Source organism: Neodiprion pinetum, chromosome 5, assembly GCF_021155775.2.
Source record: "Neodiprion pinetum isolate iyNeoPine1 chromosome 5, iyNeoPine1.2, whole genome shotgun sequence".
NCBI lineage: Eukaryota > Metazoa > Arthropoda > Insecta > Hymenoptera > Diprionidae > Neodiprion > Neodiprion pinetum.
Window position 1 is genome coordinate 9894786 of NC_060236.1, and position 21188 is coordinate 9915973.

At 37.8% G+C, this 21188-nt stretch overlaps 1 protein-coding gene across 1 annotated transcript in view; it reads left to right on the top strand.

Annotated features, from left to right (window-relative positions):
* LOC124220514 (protein bric-a-brac 2) overlaps positions 1-21188 on the top strand; it is a 111978-nt gene that overhangs the window by 58039 nt on the left and 32751 nt on the right. The window contains exon 7 of the mRNA XM_046629534.2: positions 9568-9787. Within this exon, the coding sequence (XP_046485490.2) occupies positions 9568-9787 (220 nt within the window). The remainder of the gene's footprint in view (positions 1-9567; positions 9788-21188) is intronic.

A 21188-nucleotide genomic window follows, 5' to 3' on the forward strand; every position in this document is an offset into this window, starting at 1 on the left:
TTGCATCCACTGAAAATCAAACCGAATCATCCGTGAGGTACCAATTTATAGTACATACCGTGGAACGTGTAAACAGCGTGATGTAAGTCATAATATCCTCCTTGGTTCCTCTTCCGTTCTCTATTTCACTGGTAAAAATGCAGAATAGCGTTCGGAATTGAAGTTGGTAGCAGCACGGTTTCCGAAGCTTTCACGCAGAGTACATACATCGGTTTTATTGATGAATAAAAATGTATTATCGATGCGTGACAAGATGGCGCGTACCGAAGAGTACCAGCATCAATCTTCGTAAAAAATATTCCCCTCATCTCCTGTATCCCCGCGGGTAAAGGAAGCTCGTAAAAAGAACGGAAATTGAGAAGCTTCGACGTCTAATTTGGAGTTCGGATTGTCGCTGTCACGTACCGAACGACTCCCGGAACGAAACAATCAAAGCGCCCGCGAACTCGAGTTTGACATATTTCGATACGCGTAACAAACAAGCCTTGACTCGCAATTGTGAATTATATCGAATCCATTGCTCCTCGGCAACTTTGATGTGGTTTCGAGGCAATCCCCGGGGGCTTTTTGAGGCCCTATCAACTCGATATCGCTCCTCCCTTTTGCGGCTCCTGTTTCGTGAACAAAATTTAACAAACGATCTTCATATCGAAAAGGTGAATACTTTTACGTCGCAGAGTATGCCTCGGTCTCCATTTCGTTTCTACCCTAAAAGCGATTCCGGTGTCACGAGAAGTTCAGAAATCTGCCCGTGCAGCGTTTGATATTAACTTTATTGTCCAAGTTGAAAAGTTCGAGTTTTCTTTTTCTCTTTTAAAATTTTACTAATATTCATATTGCTTTGTATTCGTCAAATTTCGCGCTTCGAACGTTCATCGGCTGCCCTTTTACCCATGAATCGAAATTAAATCGAGCTTGAATTCGAGCGATTTTCATTCTCTGCAATGGTTGATATGTCATTTATTTTTTCTAGCGCGAGCACGATGCCAGTACAAGTCGTCGAAAGGGACGTAACTGAAAAAAAATGACACTGCGAATATAACAATCTGTAAAAATAAAAGTATAAAGTTATTATGATATTATATAAACAGTCGAGTGATGGAATTTCATGCTTTTTGAGACCAGATTTATTTTTTCAACTTTGTCGTTTCTTTTTTTTTTTTTTTTCTCTCAAATTAAGATGCGACCCTCGAAACGCCAGGAGATCAAAAAGAGGAGGTTAAATTCATTCTATCTGATTAACACGGAGGGTGTAAAATGTACGTCATTACGATGAAAGCTCAGATCTATTTACTCAACGCCTCTTGTTGACCCGCCGAGAATATGTATTTATAATGTACGAGTGTTCAACCGACCGTGAAGTGCATGATACGATTATATGAGCCGAAATTTAAATCTATTCGTAATTGCCAAACCGCGGATGTCGAGCTACGGATGAAAGTGAATTAGAAGGGATTTTTCTACCTCGCAGATTCATCTTGAAGCCAATTACGTTTCGCTAATGTTGAAAGACAGGTGATGGCGAATTACAACTGAATATACTTACCTTTCAGCGCGTATTATACCTTTATACCTTAAATATTCAAACCTACTCGAAAATTTTCCACGTTATCTTGTTAGTCGATATAACGAGCCTCGTAATACTTATCCAGACTGATTTTAATATCCCAGCTGATTTTGTCAGCGTAAAAGATTTCTGGTCCAGCAGGCGTAACTGCTTTTAAAACTTTCAACGTACGACTTTTTTATTTAAATAAAATTTTCGTGCCTGGCTTGTTTTGTGTCGGTATACGATGTCTGCGTGTTATATAGGCGCGAGTGGAAGCTTTCAAACTTTTGATATTGTCATTTTCTCCGTTTTTTGCGAGGCCTCGTATAGGTATAAAGCTCTCTATACGCGAAACGGTACAATATTGCAGAGAAAGGAGCTTATGGCAATAGGATGAAAATTCCAATATTTTCACATCCCGATCCTTTAAACTTCCTCCGGCTTCTTTTCTTGAATCATATTTTTACAGATACTTGAACACGAAGTTACCGATCTCGTGGAAGGAAGAAAGGGTCCTTTGAGGCACACGAGGAAAGCACTTGATCGTACCGCTTGCACGTACCTCTGCTCAAAAGCACGATTAAATCAAAATCACATCCTTTGCCTCGCGACTTCAAATACCGAAGTTGTCGACTTACTTTCGGAAAGGATCTCGCAAAATCATTATGAAAATTTACTCCCGATTGGACTGCCTGGATTTTCAATATCTTATGAGGAAGTATCCTCCCGATCAAAAGTTCTTGTATACACATTTCCCAAAAATCAGTAGCTTTCGAGTACAGGCTTCAATTTCGAGGGGGAATTGAAATCAAATATATCACTCAAAAACCGCACAGCCGATTCGCAGAATCAATCACAGCTTCTTGCCTGTCTTTGAGAATCAACCGTGCAGTTTTTTGATTGATTTGTTTGATTTCAAGTCCCGTTTAAGCTTTCTAATTCATGAAAATCGCGAAATCCATAGATTCAAGAAATCTGTACACCTTTCTTTTGAAGTTTGTATCTCGGAAACTACTGATTTTTAGAACTTGTGTTCATGAGAACTTTCAATCGAGAAGGGTATGTACTATAATAGATTGACAATCTGACCAATTCGATCGGGAGCCAATTTCTATAAGTATTGTCTAGCAATTTGCTGAACAGACTAGCAAAGTACAGTCAAGTTTATAACATAAAGACCCTACGCTGTTAATAAAAGTATCGATTCCTGATATTTCAGCATACGATGTAGAAAAAACGAAAGAAAATTTAACAGTATCAAGATTCAAAGAGTGAACTTGAGGTTGATCGAGTTGAATGTTATTAAAAGAAACCCTCGTTGACAGGGTAAAAATTAAAAGCTATATTGTTCCGTATAATTGATACAAAAATCGTATTGTTTATCGGACGTTGATGAATTAGAACTGATTTCGCTGCTTAACAGTTATTAAATAACGTAAATATATTCCTCAATTAAGCACAAGTTCATCGATCATCCTGCTATTATGATTTTGCCTAAGGGAGGACATATGTGAAATCGGACAACATTTTAAGGTCGAATTTCTTCTTCGTTTTTTGTTTTAATTTAATTTCCTCCTGTCTGTCGAAAAGAACATTCGTGATTATTTTTATCTGAATTCGTTCTTCTGTTATGAACTATCAAAAATCCTCAGATTCAACTTTTTAAACGAATATAACTCGAGAATGAAAAGATATTGATAAAAGTGAAAACGTATTTTTGTCGTCTTATGTCACAGATTCGTTACAAAAAAAAAAAAAAAATATGAAGAAATGATGTCTTCTTTGTGTTAAAAATCAAATTTTTCATCTGATGTTCTAAAAGTTCGTTATTCAGAGAATAAGTAGTAATTTTACCAAATTTTTTCACAAATCTATGATTTGGGGCACAAAAATGTGCTTTAATTTTTTTTTTCAACATCCTTTATCATTTTCAAAGTTGTGCAACGGCTCAATTTAGCGGTTGGACGTTGTTGGTGGAACGTATTTCTTTCTTTCTTCTCCCGCTTTGGTCAGCGTTGATAATTTCACTGACAATGAAAAACGTCTCGACGCTGCCGTATTTGCTTAATGGCCATTTTTTAATTTCCCTTGATGGGAGAACGTGCCACCGATCACTACAATAGCTCTTCGGAATGCCGTAAACTGCCATGGAAAGCTAGACGTCTACGCCTCGCCATAAGACGCAGCCATGCCTCGTATATATACCAAATGTGTCGGATGTTTCGTGCACTTGAACCCCCTTGAATTAATGGCAAGGTCGCAATGACAGTGCGGAGCATCTGAATGTGATTGAATCGTCAAACCCTATTGATCAACATACCGTTCGCCGTTTAGGTATATGCTTGCTTATGGTGAACGGGTTTTGTACAAATTTTCAAAAACTGGAAAATTTCCAATGACTATAAAGAGAGTTGAAAATTCATAACTGAAGAACAAATTGAAGTAGTAGTTTCGTAAAAATCGTTTATGCTTCTTTCGACAGGCAGACTAGAGTTTCAAAAAATTCGACCTCAAGATCTTGTCCGATATCACAATAAATGCCCCAAAGAAACACGCGACGTTTTTGTGGTTAACTGAAAATCAAAGGAAAGAATCCATTATTTTTAGAGTTGGAAAATACATCGTCATAATTACCCCTGTTTAACATAAATTGCTCTAAAACGATTAACGAAGTGATTTGATCGAATTTGAAACCCATGGGTTTGGATTTAATTGTTCGGAGGAGACATCGTTTTAATTAAATTCATCTCAATTTATTTGGGCCACAGGTTTTGAGCCACCGCTTTGACATTTTTTTTTGTCTAGACTGTACGCCTGATGCATCATTAACTTCTTATTATAGTGTATTATCAGCAGAACGTGGAGAAGTGTCTCTCTTAATTAAGATTGCATGCCTTCGGGTACACTCCCAGACGATTCCTTTTCGCCGTAGATTTCTTCAAGTCACTCGTCTGGCTTTCCAAACGATTGCACTACGTCTGGGTACGAGCGTTGTATGACCGAGTTCTCTTGCCCTATTTTCCCACGCCTCTCGTCTCTTTCCAGTGTAACGTCGCGAGATGACTCGTCATTTACTCCAAAAAGAAAGCTCTGCTCGACGCGGCGTGACAGTGTCGCAAACTCCTCCTCGCGGATAATAACTCCAGCGTGCTTTATGCCGCGTGATATGAACGCTCCTCCGGTCACAACGTCTATTCCGCATCATCTTTCGTGCAATACCTACCTTCGAATAATTAACAATACTTCCAGGGACGCCAGTGAGGGTATCACGTGTACCAACCCCGTATTCCACCGCACAGTCAGACGCAATTTTACACTCTCTGATGCTTTTCTTCCCCGTCGCAATATAGCCCCGGAATAAACCTCCGAGTACCTTACCTCTCGTTGACGGAATCCTGCAGTCTCGTTGTGCCCGAAGGCGTTTTTGCGTTCTACAGACCATTTCTGGCGTCGACTCTTTCTCACTTGCGCCTGGCGCCGAGTCCCGAACGATCACCTTCTGCACCGAGGGAAAGGAATTCTTGAACAAACAAAACAGATTTTGTTGGAGTCCATTCGCTTCAATCTAGTTTCCCTTATTTGTTCCAAGTACGATGACTTCGATTCAACAATTTTGATTTAGTTAGTTTCTCAAAATAATTTAGTTAGACGAATTCCTTGATTCAGCAAAACCCTTTCTTGTCGCGATCGAACGAAGTATCGTTTCGAATGAACCTTTTGATGTGTTTCCAAAATTCAGTCAACTAAATATCATTTCATTTCAAGTTTATGTATCGTTCCTCGAAGTTGAATGTTTCTTGACAGAAACAACTAGGTACTTCAAATGAAATAAGTAGACGAATCTAGACAACTAAAGACTTACATCGATGGAATGCCATCCTCTGTTGATCCAACCGTAGCTTGTTTGGCGTAACTGGTTGAATCAGTTGCACTAATTTCTTTACGAGATAAAGGAAACACCACACGCTCTGAAACAAGTAGAGAATATATGATTCATCGTAAACATCGGTATACCTGTACTATAAACGAACACTAGGCCGTGAAATTTCTCGCCACGGAAGTAGCTTCAGAGATATTTATAAAACCGAGTAATCGGCTAGGAAGTCAGAGACGGATAACGTGAGATTAAATTTGTCATCAGACATATTACAAACAGAGAAAGCGTAATACCAAGTTTCGGTTAATCGAAATTGACGCTGACTACAAATAAACAAAAACTATTGACATACGTTCAATTTATACTTTGACACGTACAGCGATAAGTCTTCGGGTTTGACCCATTAAATGTTGGATAAATTCCGCAAAATTTTGAGTCAGCAGAATTACAAATTGTATTATTCAAAGAATACGTTTGATGCGTTTGAATAACTCTGATTTTCAGTCATTGCAAAATATTTTTGTAACAACAAGTTTCATTACGTGTTTCAACCGTTGAACTCTTGGCTCAACAAGACGTGTATTAAAACGAGCTCAATTTATTTCCCTACAAAAAATTCATATTTTTGAAACATAACAATTGCCGCGCGTTCAATCAAGTTTGTAGGCATTTCAATCTTGATACAAAATTCACATTATTGCAAGGAACTCGAGCCGTGTTATCTAAATAAATTGATAGTCAGCATTGATGATTTAAAGGTTTAATTCAGTTCTATATCAAGTTGTCACAAGCATTTCGTCCGAGAATAGTAATTTGTGTTCGCTGCATTTGACTACAGCATTCAATTGAATCACACGAATATCACTTGACTCAAATAATCCTTTCCCTCCATATGGCTTCGATAAGCTCCTCGGACAAGCGACATGAGACGACTTTTCCAACCATTCGCAAGCATCAGCGAGTAGGTTTTCCGAGTGACTAGGCATGTTCCAGTGCTACTCTCGCTTCTGTTTGCGTTGAATCAAAGCATCGCCAGGCACTTTTCTGCGGACCTTTTTTCACCCATTTCAGTCGACAAGCCTAGTACGTTACGTGTGAATGACTCGGTGAGTAATCATCGTATTTTTGATAAATCCTACCTTTCCCCATTCCTCTTCATCGGAAGACGAAATGCTTTCCCCCTTACCACGGATCATCTCACAAGATGGACTGGACCTTGCGTGATAGCCTAGCTCGAATACTCTGCAAGCAACTGTAATCAGAGCAAGGAACAACTTGCAGCCGTTCGATGGCTGAGTGATTCCGCTAAAGCATTCACCATTCGCGCAATTCTGCGCACACACGACCGTCGCCAATTCCTGACAATCGATATAGAATCACGTACCGTTCAGACGCGTGTGCAATCTACCAGGTAACAAGGCTTGTTGGGAATTCATCAAACTTTATGATGAGCGATTGGCACGCCTTGCGAACTTGGAATATCTCTCCCTTGGTACGCTGTACGAACTGCGACAAATAAGAGGGAAAAGATAGACAGACGTCTGTGCATTAATTTACCTCGGGTAGTTTGTAAAGCATTTTCGCGTCTGGTCTCGGTGATATTAATAATTATTCCAGCCAACAAGCAATTATCTCATCTCGGACGGCGAGTGATATTCTTTCGTTCAGCGACTGGTGAACCAATGGTTGGATGAACGGTCTCGGTAAGTGCCTGAGGAAGTAGAAACGCGTGGCAAGCTCGGTGATACGTTCTGAAGGGGGAAATCCTGCGAATTTGTACGATTCACGGTTGTCATAAACGAGCTTTTCATCGTACGGGCGTAAATCCTCCGTGAGTTTTTTTTCACTCCCGATAATCTCTCCTGATTTATGCCGTCGTCGATATTGCTCAGAATCGGAACGGAGAATTTTGTTTGCTCGCGGGATTTCGGACTCGGAAAAAATTATTACACTACTCGCATGCATGCGTTGATCAATTCAGATATGCCGATCGGTAATGCAGACATTTTGCTACCCTTGTCATCGTTGTCGACGGCTCTTGAGCGTTAGAGAATACCCACCCATTCGGTGTCCTTTTTTTCATCAATAGTCTGCGAGTCTCGAGTATAACGCCGACCGAGTTACGCGAGGTTTGAGTGACTGGCTTTTTCAGACTTGGAAAATAACTTGTACGTAGTTTTCACATGCGATTTTCACCGTATCAGCAGATATATTCGAAATGTGAAATTGAACATTTATAATAAAGTTTTTAAAAATACGCAAACCATTCAATGTTGTATGCCAAATTTTGGGAAAATGGCATCGTCGACTTGGATGAAAGTTGAGTGAAAAATCAAATATTGGGTGCGGAGATGATCCACGAAACTTTTCAAACTGAATCGGATGAGTCGAAGAATGAAGTTGTATGTACAAAAAAATGTTATCTTCCACTGTACTTTATACGGCAATAAATATTATATTTTTATTACCGTCGCAGAGGATGTTTTGAAAAACAGAAAAACTGAAACAAACTTCATTTCACTCAATCGAACACTTCTGTACACATTTTACAGTGACGGTTACGAAACCTCCAGAATAATCGGCATGGTTGGGAACGTCTCTGAGATTTATTGCATCACAAAGTTCAGTGAAAAACTGCTTTTCTTTCTATTCACAACTTTCTTTTTTTTTTTTGCCAAACCTACCCAACCCAAATTATATGAATTTAGCTTTCGTTTGCTGCTATTCAATTCTGATCAGTGTACGTGGAGATTAAAAAATATGTTTCGCGTAAAATAACACACCGGCAGAAATCGTGTTGCGTAGGATTGGTAGCAAACTAAAATGAGACCGATATCGTTACAGTAAATGTTGAAAAATGTTTTCGCATGATGAATAATGAATTATAATGAATAATGAAAATGATCAAGGACAGTATAGTAAACGTAGCAAGAACTTCTTCTCTGGGCTGTACTAAAACTTCAGGTATTCAAATACTTTCCAACTTTTATATAAATATAATATTATATTTTACATTTGTATCAATAGCAATGTTTTATGACACACACTGATTCAATATACCGCCATCCCGTGCCCCGTGACTAATATGTCTTAAAAATTGGCGGAGCTGTCGAATTTCCTGCAAATATTAAGTAAGAATTCCATCACCCAAAAATAAATTCCAGGCTTACCCTTGTCGGTATTTTTCTCACTGTTTTTCGTCTGCAACGAGAACGCCGCGCTTATCGGATTTCGTTATCGGAAACCTCACTCGATGAAAAATCTACCGTATAAAATGTATGTTAGACTGATTCAAATTAGGGTGATACTTTTTATTTTTCTGGAATAAATTTCAAACATTATTTTTAAATGAGCAAAAATTCCCCCGTTGTCGAGGATCTTGAGGGCAAGTCTAATGACGTGCCTCATTTAATGCTATCGTTTCCCGCTTTAAAAACGTGTCAAAAACGAAAGTCATTCCAGTTTCTTCACGTCATTTTACAAAATAATCGTGTAGTAAGGACTTACAGTTGGACTGGCTTCATTTTCATATAAATAATAACATATTCGTCTTGTTCATAAACCTTCAAAAGGTATAAAACATCATTTTAAAAGGTAATTTAAATATCCCTACGATTAAATGTATGTATATAAAATTGCAATCACATTGATTTTATAAAATTCTGCGAATAAACTGAAACGAATATGGCTATTGACACTCATACTTGAACTGCGGTAAAAACTAGCGTTCGTACATTCTTCTAGGAAAGCAAAAATGGTGTACTGTGTAAGAAGAAGGCAAACACGATTTTTTACATAACAAGAGTATGTTACGCGTTTTTTCATGAAGTACGAAGCACGAAATTGAGGTTAGGGTCACGCAACGTCAGATTCATTTGCGACTGCACATGCGCGGAGTACTTAGAAGACCTCTTTAACTTCTAGGACTCCGCGCATGCGCGTTCGCAAACTCACTCTAACGTCATAGAAACGGGTACTTCGTAGACGGGAAACACGCGTGAAAAAACGCGTAAAACATATTTGCTATACGTAACAGATATTGTCCTGAAACTGGATGAGGTTTCCTCGAGTTTGCGTGACCCTGAAATTCGCACACGCAGAACGGACTACAGCTCTTGAATTTCATTTCTCACGACTGCAGGTTCACTTGGGTGAGGGAATCGCCGTATGCGAGGAGCAGCTGCGCGCCGTGAAGTGGAGCGATTACCGCAAGTTGACCCGCGGATTGGCCGCAATTCTGTTCAGCCCTACCGAGCTTGCGACCTGTTCTGTCACTGGACAACGCTGGAGCAGAGCGGGAACCGCGACGGAGCGCCCCGTCAAACCGGCCCTGGACCGCGCCAAGGTGCAGGCAATCATATGTGAGTATTGACAAGCAATTCAATGCAATAGAATGAAAATTATATTCAGATAAAACAATCTTGTTTTTTACGCTTAAGAATATTTAAATCAAGAATGATGATATCCCATCTAACCTAACCCGGCCTAACCTCTATCTGTATAAAATGATAATTCTATTCAGATTAGACAATCTTGCTTACGGTTAAGAACATCTGAATGAGAATTGAGAATATCCAACCTAACCTAACCTAACCTGACCTAACCAAACCTAACCTCTATCTGTAAAAAATAAAAATTTTATCCAGATGAGACAATCTTGCTTACGGTTAAGAACATCTGAATGAGAATTGAGAATATCCAACCTAACCTAACCTAACCTCTATCTGCACAAAATAAAAATTCTATTCAGATAAGACAATCTTGCTTACGGTTAAGAATATTTGAATGAGAATTGAGAATATCCAACCTAACCTAATCTCGATCTGTATAAAATAAAAATTCTGTTCAGATAAGACAATCTTGCTTACGATTAAGAATATTTGGATCGAGATTCACAATATCTGATCTAACCTCAAATTTTACATTTTCTAATATTGTTTTTAAAATTCTACCATCCTAACCTAACCAAATTTAACTCAACCTAACCTATGTCTGTAAGAGTTTAGTCAGCGTTCGCATAAGTGTGCGACCCCGTCTCCACTTGGCTTACAAAGATCGTTATATGTCCAAAACTATTGACCTGGTAGTAACGAAATACGGCCTAAAACTTGGCCAAAAGTAATAAAAATCGGTTCAGTACTTCCGGAGATATAAACGAACATACGTCAGAAAGACTTTGAGTTTTGTATCGTGAGTTTTTCTAACAACGGAACGATCCGTGCGCCTGAAGTAGGCAAACGGAGTTACAGTTCATGTTCAGGTTGAGAACTCTATCCAGCCCCGCTAGTATTGTTTGTATAAAAATAACCTGAACATCGGAAAATGTGGAAAATGAAAAATTGGATTCGGACAGTCAACTATGGCAATAATGAGGCAATTGAGAGTGGGACCTTTATCAAGTTCGGCTTGACGTTTGGGATGATCGTGGCGGAATACGGTGCTGAAATGAGTTGTAACTCCGGTTGCCTGCCTCAGGCGCCGGGATCGCGCCGCTGTTAGAAAACCTCACTTTATATGTTATATGTAAAGAACAAAGGGGAAGCAAGAAGATGACAAGTTTTCGATTTTATCGGGAAATTTTTTCCCGTTTCTTCCGAACCATTTTCTTCGAAAATTTTTTGTTGTGGCAGCCGAAAACTCGAGGAAGTTATGGATTCTCATCCGACAAACAAGGTGATAGAATAAAATTCGCAAGAAGTTCGAAGTGAGTTTTGAACGGCTCTCCCGGAAACTTTGAAAATTGTTTTATATCGGATGTTATAATAATCCTTGAAGTTTCGCGGGGCGGAGTGACGAAAAGCCGGCTTATATTCACGCGCAATTTTTGCTGCCGAGGAATAAAAAAATATTATTCCTCGAGAAATTGAATAATCCGAGGAATAATCGATTCTGATTTGCGATTTGCCTGAAACAACATTCAAAAATTCACAAAGGCCAAACTTTCCGAGGTAGTGGATATAGGTAACAGTAATAGAGCTAACAATAAAGTTGAATTGGGAAGATATAACCGACAATAATATTTCCACATGGCCAATGGAAACCCTGTAAATGTTCGACGATTCCGACAGGTTTTCGATAAGTCGAAAGTAGTAATAAAAATTCATAAAAAAAAAATGGAAGCAATCGAGGCTCCGTTCGATTGCACGAAATTGATCTGGTTGGTATGGCGAGAAGCATATTATTCAGCACTTGTCTACAGTAAATGGAACGAAAGTGTTCCGCATCTTCGATGTAAATTACTTTTAGTTCTCTGAGTTTAGAATTTGCAAATAATCATAATTCACAATATTTCAGGCGAATTTCGTACGGAATTTGCAATATATTGAGTTTGTCAGGAGGACTCATTACCTTCGGTAATTGCTCCAAGTATTTCTCAACTCCAGCCAACTTCTCCTCTGGCCTTTGCAATCTGCGATGAGATTAAAAATCCGTCGTATAAGCGTCGAGGTGCAGTTGTTATTCTGTCCCTGCTTACGGGGCTAATTATTTATATTTGCATAAATTCCGAAAGTACGAACTTAATTTAATTTCGTGTGGAAACGAGCAAAGGTCGAACTATGTCGAAGATAAAAGCAGAGGACGGTGTAATTTGACGTTAATGCGACGGAGTCGCTCACCTCCGTAATCGAGAAGCTTTAAGCTAAAGGCGTACATAGAGGGTGTAATAAAAGTCAAGTTTGCTCGTTAAAACGACGGATCGTTTGACACTCGAACAGTGCGAAACGTCTAATTCAAGGGCTGCACTCTGATTTGCGGGGCATCGAATTTCTTAATTAACGACACCCGAGACCCACTCAAACATACTTCGTAACCACCCCCTACTTCCAATCTTATCGCCAAATCCCCCTTGTTCCCAGAGTTTCGTCGTTCGCGCTCGAACGAATCCAGCAGATGTGGATTTTCGCTTTTGTCTGATCTAGATCATGGCAGACGACGATAAAATCACTCGCGCTAGGGTTCACAGGCAAGCTTTTATGCGAAAAAAAAAATAATTACGTGAATGGAATGTTTTTTCGATCCTACGAAATCTTGTTCGATTCAATAAAAAAGTGCTAGGAAGAATAATTTGTGTTATCAAGTGGAACCAAATTTATTTAAATCAACAAAACACATCTTCGCCGTATTCGACCGCAATATTTGGTAATTCAACAAATCCATTCTCTGTGTTGCGTGAGGTAGTTTACATTTAGCTAGAGTTGACTCGGACAAAACTTTGCCCCTCTTAAACTTGCTTCCAACTTACAATTAGCTGCCAACGGTATGCGTGATTTTTTTTTTGTAGATTCTTAACTGAAGGTGTTTAAATGATAATACCCGATAATACCGGCTTGAACACTCCTCTATATCCATATTACAAAAATATCTCGCCGTCGCGCCGTGTCAAGGATCCAAGGAAACCCCCCCATTTGACCCTTGACCCTATATATATACCCTTATACAGATTGAACCCCTTACCCTACATGTATACCCTAATATCCATATAGATTTAACCCTTTACCCTACATATATACCCTTTTACCTTTAAAGACTTAACCCTTTACCCTAATGTATATATACATCCATCCAGGAAGCAGGGGTTCAACCCATTATCCTATATATATTAGGGTGGTCCTTAAAAAGGTTAGTTTAATATCGATTGTATTTTACCTCAACTCTAACCCCTCCCGCCTATAGGATGGCTTTTCTCATTTAATATATCGTAAGAGTAATAGTGTTGACAAATATTTGTAACTGCGAGGTTTTAGTGGGCATTAGTATTACTATCTGAGAAAAAATTCACATTATCGTACCAAGCAATATACACAAATTGCACTTCGTCTAAATAAGAAAAAACGTCACGTTTCGAGGGTGTGCAACGCATCGAGATTACCTGATGATGTACGATGATGTGAATTTTTTCTCAGATAGTAGCATTAATACTCACTGAAACCTCGCAGTTACAGATTTTTTTGGACATTATTATTCCTGCAATAAAATACATGTTGAGAATGTATTCGAAACACGTGTATTTTAAATGGGAAGATCCATCCTGTTGGCCGGAGGGGTTAGAGTTGAGGTAAAAAATTTTTAAATTAGGGAATTATTTTTGAATCCTTTGGCGCCGATTTGGGGGATAAGACAGTCAAAATTCAAAAATGACCATTTTAAGGATCACCCTAATGTATTGTAACACTTTTGGGTGTTGCGCAAATAAATCGGGTTCGTCGAGAAATAACGAAGTGAACAGATCAGGCAAAAATTAAAGGGTGGAAAAATACGCTTAATAGCGATACGTCCTTTCAATTTAACGTCCGAAACAAGACTGAGTTTACGATAATGTTGGTTGACGCAGCAACCTTATTGATTTTATAACATACAAAAGCTCTTACATGTCTTTTATCTATGATGACTACTAGATCATTAAGAAGGGGATCAGAACGGGCCATTTCACCCTTTGTAACAATATACGCATATGTATATATATATATTCTCATACCTGCAAACAATCTAACCCTTTACCGTCTACACTCCGCCCCCCTTCCCCCCGTCTCAGCTCTTGTTTCCTCTTTAACTTTACGCTGTATATGTATATCTCTCTATATCATAAAGATATCTCGCCGCCGCACCGTGTCAGAAATTCAAGAACCTTGTCATATAAAACCTGACCCACTCCTCGCACAAGCACCTACATACAAACCAGAAGACACCCGAACACACACGAAGTCACCCGAATACACCCGAAGTCACCCGGACACACCCGAAGACACCCGAATACACCCGAAGTCATCCGGACACACCCGAAGACACCCGAACACACCCGAAGTCACCCGAATACACCCGAAGTCACCCGGACACACCCGAAGACACCCGAACACACACGAAGACACCCGAACACACACGCACGCGCACTTAGGGTTAGGTAAATTACGGGTAAAAGCTAGAGAATTTTGGGAAAGATCAGACATCCACACCTACGTATGTATGTGTTCTATATTACCAAAATATAATCATATCTCGCCGCCACCACCGCTGTTGACGGGTCGAAAATCCAGGAATAATAATAATAATAATGACAATAATAATAATGATCTACTGGACTTTTTAACTCCCACCTCACTGAAGTCGAAATGGGGTGGTTGGCGTGCAAAGCGAAGATCCTCTAATATATATATATATATATTATATATATTCATAAAAAAATTCAAGAAAATAAAAACATTCAGCATTTTCATCCCATTTTTGAATCATGACGAAAAGACGTGTTTTCGAGTCCCTGATTTTACAAAAATGTTTCATCGATTTTAAAAATGGTTATCTTCATGTGAACTTTTACAAAATGGCGGAAAATTTTCGCAAATTAGACAAAACTCTATTTATCTTTCGCTCGTGCGGTATCTGACATTCGGTCGGTCTGCAAAGATCACGGTAGAATTCCCGTTGACCGTGGAAAACGAAGCTGAAGGACCGAAACGCCCTCGTCAACCTAATCCCAACCAGTCACGATTCTATTGGCTGTTATTTCAGCCTGGACTATATTCTCTGGGTTCCTTGTACAACATTGTCAAGGAACCGAGTCAGGATTAAAAGGAAATTGGCCACCAGACGAAACTAGGCAGTTTCGCCTAAGGGAAAACGTCACGGAAAGTTCGGAATTCTTTGCTTCTGAACGTTCTTCGTAACCTGTAATTTTCACCGAAAAATGCCTAAACTTTCATCGGTCTTCCATACGATCATAGAGATTGTTTTATCAAATTTTCTTTTTGATTTCTATCGGATTCGTTGCTTTATTATGATAACACGATCATCATTGACTATTAAAAATCTACAACTTGACAGGAGAGTCATCGAATGATTTTATATAATGTCATTTAATCACATGTGAGTCAATTTACATCAAACCGGACATTCTTGAAATGGTCAGGATTTCAAATTTTATAAAAGTTGGTTAACGATGATTCTTGAAAAGATCATTTTTGGATTTCGAATGTTAAATTTTTAAATTTTTTCAGATTTTTATCTCAATTCTAACCCGTGCGGCCAGAGTTGATTTTCCCATTCAACCCTTTTCAAGGGAACGGTAAATCTGCCCAATTAATTTCGATGAAATTTGATATAGGGAGGTTTTTTTTAGTCGTTGATTACGAATCTGGACTCGCAATTTCAAAATTAAAAATAACGGTTTCAATATGGCAATACCGACTGACTTTTGGGATGTCTTGATGAATTGAATTTTGAATTTTGAAATTTCGAGTTCAGATTCCCAATGAGCCACCCAAGAAAGCTCGCTTTATCAAATTTCGTTGTCATCTGTTTGGCAGATTTCCTGTTAAACGGAAAAATCAACTCTAGCGGCACGGGTTAGAGTGGAGATGAAAATCTTAAAAAAATCCAAATTTTCTTTTGAATCATTTGAAGTTGATTCGGGAGTCGACATAGTTGAAATTCAAAAATGACCTTTTTAAGGACCACCCGAATATACATTGTGCGTGACTGGAAAGATTACTCTAAATTTTATTGGAATTTCAGTGGTAGTATTTTTGGGGCTAAACGGGGTGGATTACAATTAGAAAAAAAAAATTTTTTTAATCGTCCAGCACCCGCGCACGATGATTTTTAAACGCTAATATCTCTGGACCAATTTATCGTACAGGATGGGGCTCATTTCGAAATTAATAGAAAACGCATTTCAAAATATGTATAATTATACCGTATCAATTACACTTCCCTCGAAATCAAACCCGTTTTTTTATTAGTATAAATATTTGAATGAAATCGTCGCATAAATTGAAAAAAATCAAGCTTGTTTCTCATACAATTTCCAATGGAAGCTAAAATTTTGCATGAAAAATAAAGAGGATTCTGATGAAATATGTGATGATATATTTAGTTCTGTTAATGCCTGAAAAATTCTTAATTATTAATAAGATTAATTATTTCTCATTTCTATACGTGGGAACAGATTTTGCACACTAGATCACGCCAATTTACAAAATGTTTGTATTCACACCCTTATGCGCATGCGCCAACGCTTTATTACCGCACTGTTAAAAAATAAGGCACTTTACGCACACTCCACAATATTCGAAAATCGAACTTACCAAGCAGGTGTTGGAAAAAAAAATCATTTCTATACAATAGACGTCACCAGTTCCGAAACCGATTCTAATTACTTTTACGCCAGTAAAACCAAGTCGATTATATTAAATAAAACCTCGCTTCTGAAACAAATTACCGAAAAAATCTCGCGTCGATAAGTTTTTTTTCTGCTCTTTTACTGTTTTCCGCAGTGCAGAGATTTCGAATGTTCAGTGAAATCTGCCCCGGTAAAGGCACTAAAAATCGATACTTCGTATAAATTGTGTTACGTAATAGTTGTGCAAGTATTTATCAGATAAAAGATACGAAGATCGCATTACGAATACGAATTGCGAGAATACAAAACACCGGAATCATAAACCAAATTTAGACACCGATAATTTCATTTCTATTTAAATCGGTTGAAAATGCTTTAAAATCTAGCACATTCGTTTGATTTCACCCTACCTTTTTTTTACAACTTTATATCATAATCAGTATCGGCGAAATATTATAAAATTGAATATCTAACGATGCTCCCATGATAAGAAATAAGGGTTTGAATAAGGGTTTGTAGAAAATAGTCTTCTGAGTCGTAGAGTGAAATCGAACGGATCTGCTAAATTTTCAACCATTTTAAAGAGATTTGAAACGAATTATCGATACCCACGCATTTGTTTATAACTCCAATATTTCCAAACTTTGCATTTCTAAAAAGATCTTGGCAGCTTACGAATGTAATAATTCGAAAAATTCATCCATCTCGTAATGAAATTATTAAAAATTACAGATATTTTGAACTGATATAGAATCCCGGGCAATGAATGCACAGTACGAACAATCTTTCATTCATGGCATAATCAAGCAATAGAAAATGAGGTTTGAAAAAAAAAATTTAATAATACCGCAAGAGCCGAAGGTTTCGCGATTCTTGATTTTGCACAGGTGACTTATCATCCAAATTCCGTTTGAAAGCTCTAGTAACTTCACGCGAATTAATAACTCTGTTGGAAAATTTTCACTGGTTTAAATCAACCGTCAAGATAATTATCTTGAAAATAATAACGGCGTAATCATTAATTAAAACCCCTCCCTCGTTATCTCAAATTTCGCATCAGCCAGCTTTTATCAGCTCAAGTTCTCGCCACTTAGTCACTGGCTTCTGACTACCTGAAATAAACAGCTGTGTTCTTATATTTACATAAATACAACGAAAACGAAGCAAACCCCGTATAAATATCAATCTCAATTTCCTTTTGTTTTACTTTCCTTTTTCACTTGAATTTGATGTGAAAAACTTAACGCCGTTGTTGACAGTTACGTGCTGATGAGAATAGGGATTAAAATTGAATACTGAGTAAACAGAGCAACGAGAGTATTCTGAACTTTTCGTTGAAGGATTGAACGAAGTCGAATCCCTTGAAGTCGGTGAAAATCGAAAAAACAGCACTTTTTGCACCTGTCTTTTTTGTTCTTAATCAACTCGGGTATGCAAATGATTATTCGTAACGTTTTATTTTTAATAACGTTTAAAATTCTCGCAAAAAATTGTAACTGACTTGCGGACAATTAATGCAAAATTTATTCACTCCGACACATTTTTCGAACGATTATACGACTTATTTCAGAATTTCTTCGTTCTCTTGAATCGGATTTCATTAAACGTTTTCAGAATACAATACGATTAATCACCCGGGTAATGAGAAGTTCTTTGCTTTTCGAACGTATGCAAGTGTTAAAAAATTAACACAAGAATACCGCTGATAACGAGAATGAAGAATGTTAAATAATTGAAAAAAAATCGACGTTCTTTTACATGTCTTTATTCTGTGCATCATTACCGTCTGAGGTCGGGAGTTTTATTTTTTATTTAAAAATTGTACCTAAATATGGGTAATTCTGGCTCAAGTTGAAAGGGTTCTGAATTTTTACTCTCATATTTGTGCGGAATCGAAGTTTTAAGAAAATGAAGAGGATAGAAAAAATATAAATTAACGATTTTGTATACAATTATCGGTTTTATTTCAGAATGCTCAAATTTACGTTCAATTGGGGGTAAAAAGTTTCCTTGTTTGATCCACTTTATATTCGAAAATAATTAATTACACCGTACTCAGAATATCCCATCATTACCTGCGACAAAAGTGGGAATTATTTTTTTCGCCAACTTTCAGTGAAAATCAACATCTCGTCTGACACTATTTTACAATACTATATTTCAAAAAAAAAAATTATTTAATATCAATTTCACTTTTTATTCACTTCGAACGTGTTAGTTATTGTAAAATCGAAAAGATTTAAAAATTTCTTAAAAAATTCTCGAATGCTCACAACTAGCATTTGTTTTTGTAAATTCAGGATTCACCAGGTGCTGATGTTTTTTTTCTTTTTTTTTCCATCGGATTGCTCCATTTTGGAACCAGTCTTGGAATGATTCGGATTAAAAATTGACATTCTTAACCAGTAAATTTTTTAAATACTAAAAAGAAGTTTTAATATTCGTGACTTCAAAACGACCGTTTATAAAAGCAGACCAATTGATTATTGAAGATACTGCTGTATAAGTTGAAAAATATTTCAGCCAAAATATTAACATTTTGCCACCTGAACATGACGATAAATTTCATTTCTTCTCGTTCGTGAAAGGCCAACAGGAAAATCCGTATCTCGGAATTGTCAATCTCGTTAACGGCTCCTACTTCCAGTTATCGTTACCGTAAAATCAATTCACCCGTGATTGTCTGTCTTGAAATAGGTATTTAAGCTTGTTACAACGCTTGCGTAACGTTTCAAATTCACTCATATTTTCATTGTCCCTAAAATTGACAAAACAATGCTGAGAACTCGACGGATGAGCAACCGATTCGCTTCTCTTCAGCTTCTCCAAGAATTTCGCGTAATGAATATCGTGCTTTGCTTCGTTTTTGCGAGACTGTGTAACGACGCTTTGTCAATCAGTACCTTTCCACTCGCAGAGCAGCGTTTGCTCGAATCCCTCGGACTTTAAGAGGTTCCAGAACCCTTCGTAACTCCGTCTTTTTATGGAGTGACTTTAACATGATTTTCCCGTTATAGCAACCAACCGAAAATTTCGCATGGACGGTATTCGTCGATTGTTGATTTAAAAATTTTTCAACTTCAATTTGAAGATCAACGGGAACAAGTTTTTCAGTATATAAAGGCATTTTAGTGGGGGTTTTTTTTTTCTTTCCAATACTATGAAAATTTGATTTTTCGGAAAATAACTACGGTACGAACGTATTTTCCTGCATTCGTCGCCCCCTTTTTAAAAGAAAAGACAAAAGAAGAGTCGGAAAATAAATTATCTTTGAATTCATTTTTTTCCATATTCCGCCATAAATTTGTTTTACATGGATTAAAAAGGAGAGTATTAGACCTACGGATCATAAATTTTGCTGTAACACGTAGGGTTATTTCGATTTTGGATTTTAAAACTTTGACTTCCGATTCAAAATGATCGACTCTAAAATCCTACGTGTATGGTGATTTTTATTCGGCTTGGATAGGTTTCAAAATAACATCGATCGTTACCATATTGGATTCACCATTTCGAATTTGGTAATTTGGATTTCTGATTCGAAACCCGCAACCGTCAAAATCCTCGTATACCCATTTTCGCGCATCAATTTTAAGACTTGATTAACGTTATTTTGGGTTCGCGAATTTGAATTTCGAAATTCTAAGTTCAGATCGGATTTTATCGCATTCTGACAAAAAGCTGAATAGTTATTGCAACGTGTCTGCCAATTGGTTCAAATAAAATTATCGCGAAAGAATAAGGGGCATTCTACGCAATTTCGATCTGGCCTTAACCCTCACCATTTTCACCATCACGAAAAATTGCAAATTGCAAAATTTCAGACTCGAAAGAAAGGTTATCTTCACAGTTACCGTACGATTGGCGAGATCACTCCCAATCATAATTGATTTCAATTAAATTCGTACATTGTTTGTTTAAAAATGAAAACATTGGATACTGAAACAAATAAGGGCGTGCACCCAGTTTGCGAAATATGAGAAAATCAGTTCGCAATAAGAAAGTCGAAAAAAATTTGCGCAAAGAAATCAGCTTCGTCGGGATTTGAACATGGATCTTGAAATCCTCACGCGCTGACAATTTTCCTTCTTCCGCTTACCTTTTTTTTCTTTTTGTCGTTGCCCTTTGAACAGTTTGAATCAAATTACTTACGTCCATATTTTTCAACCGATCTTCGCGTATCTCTTGAAATAAATTCACCGTATACACGAAGTATTTTATTCTCGCAGATTATTGCCCGATTCTGTGGGAAGTTAAAAATTTCTCCACGTTGAATTAAATCAATTTCGAGATGAGTTTACTGCCAATCAATTTTCAATCTTGGTCGACGTGTGCAACGAAAAAATGTGCGTTCAAAAAATTCATGGCACCAGCAATCCAGTTTTTATACGCGCAACCCTTTTTCCCTTTTTTTACGCCCCTGGCGCGCGTCAAAATTGTGGATGAGATAACCTTTCATTGCTCAAGGGAAAAAAATGTGGATGGAACTTCTGCACCCTTGACAGCACTGCCCGGGAACGGCGATCTATTTCTCGGTGACACTGCCAGACATAAGTGGGTCAACTTTTTCCGGCTCCGGTTCACGCAGAAACACAGCTGCTTTGTTTCCCGCGAGAAAGGGCAATCAGCGGTTATCGCGACTCCACTTT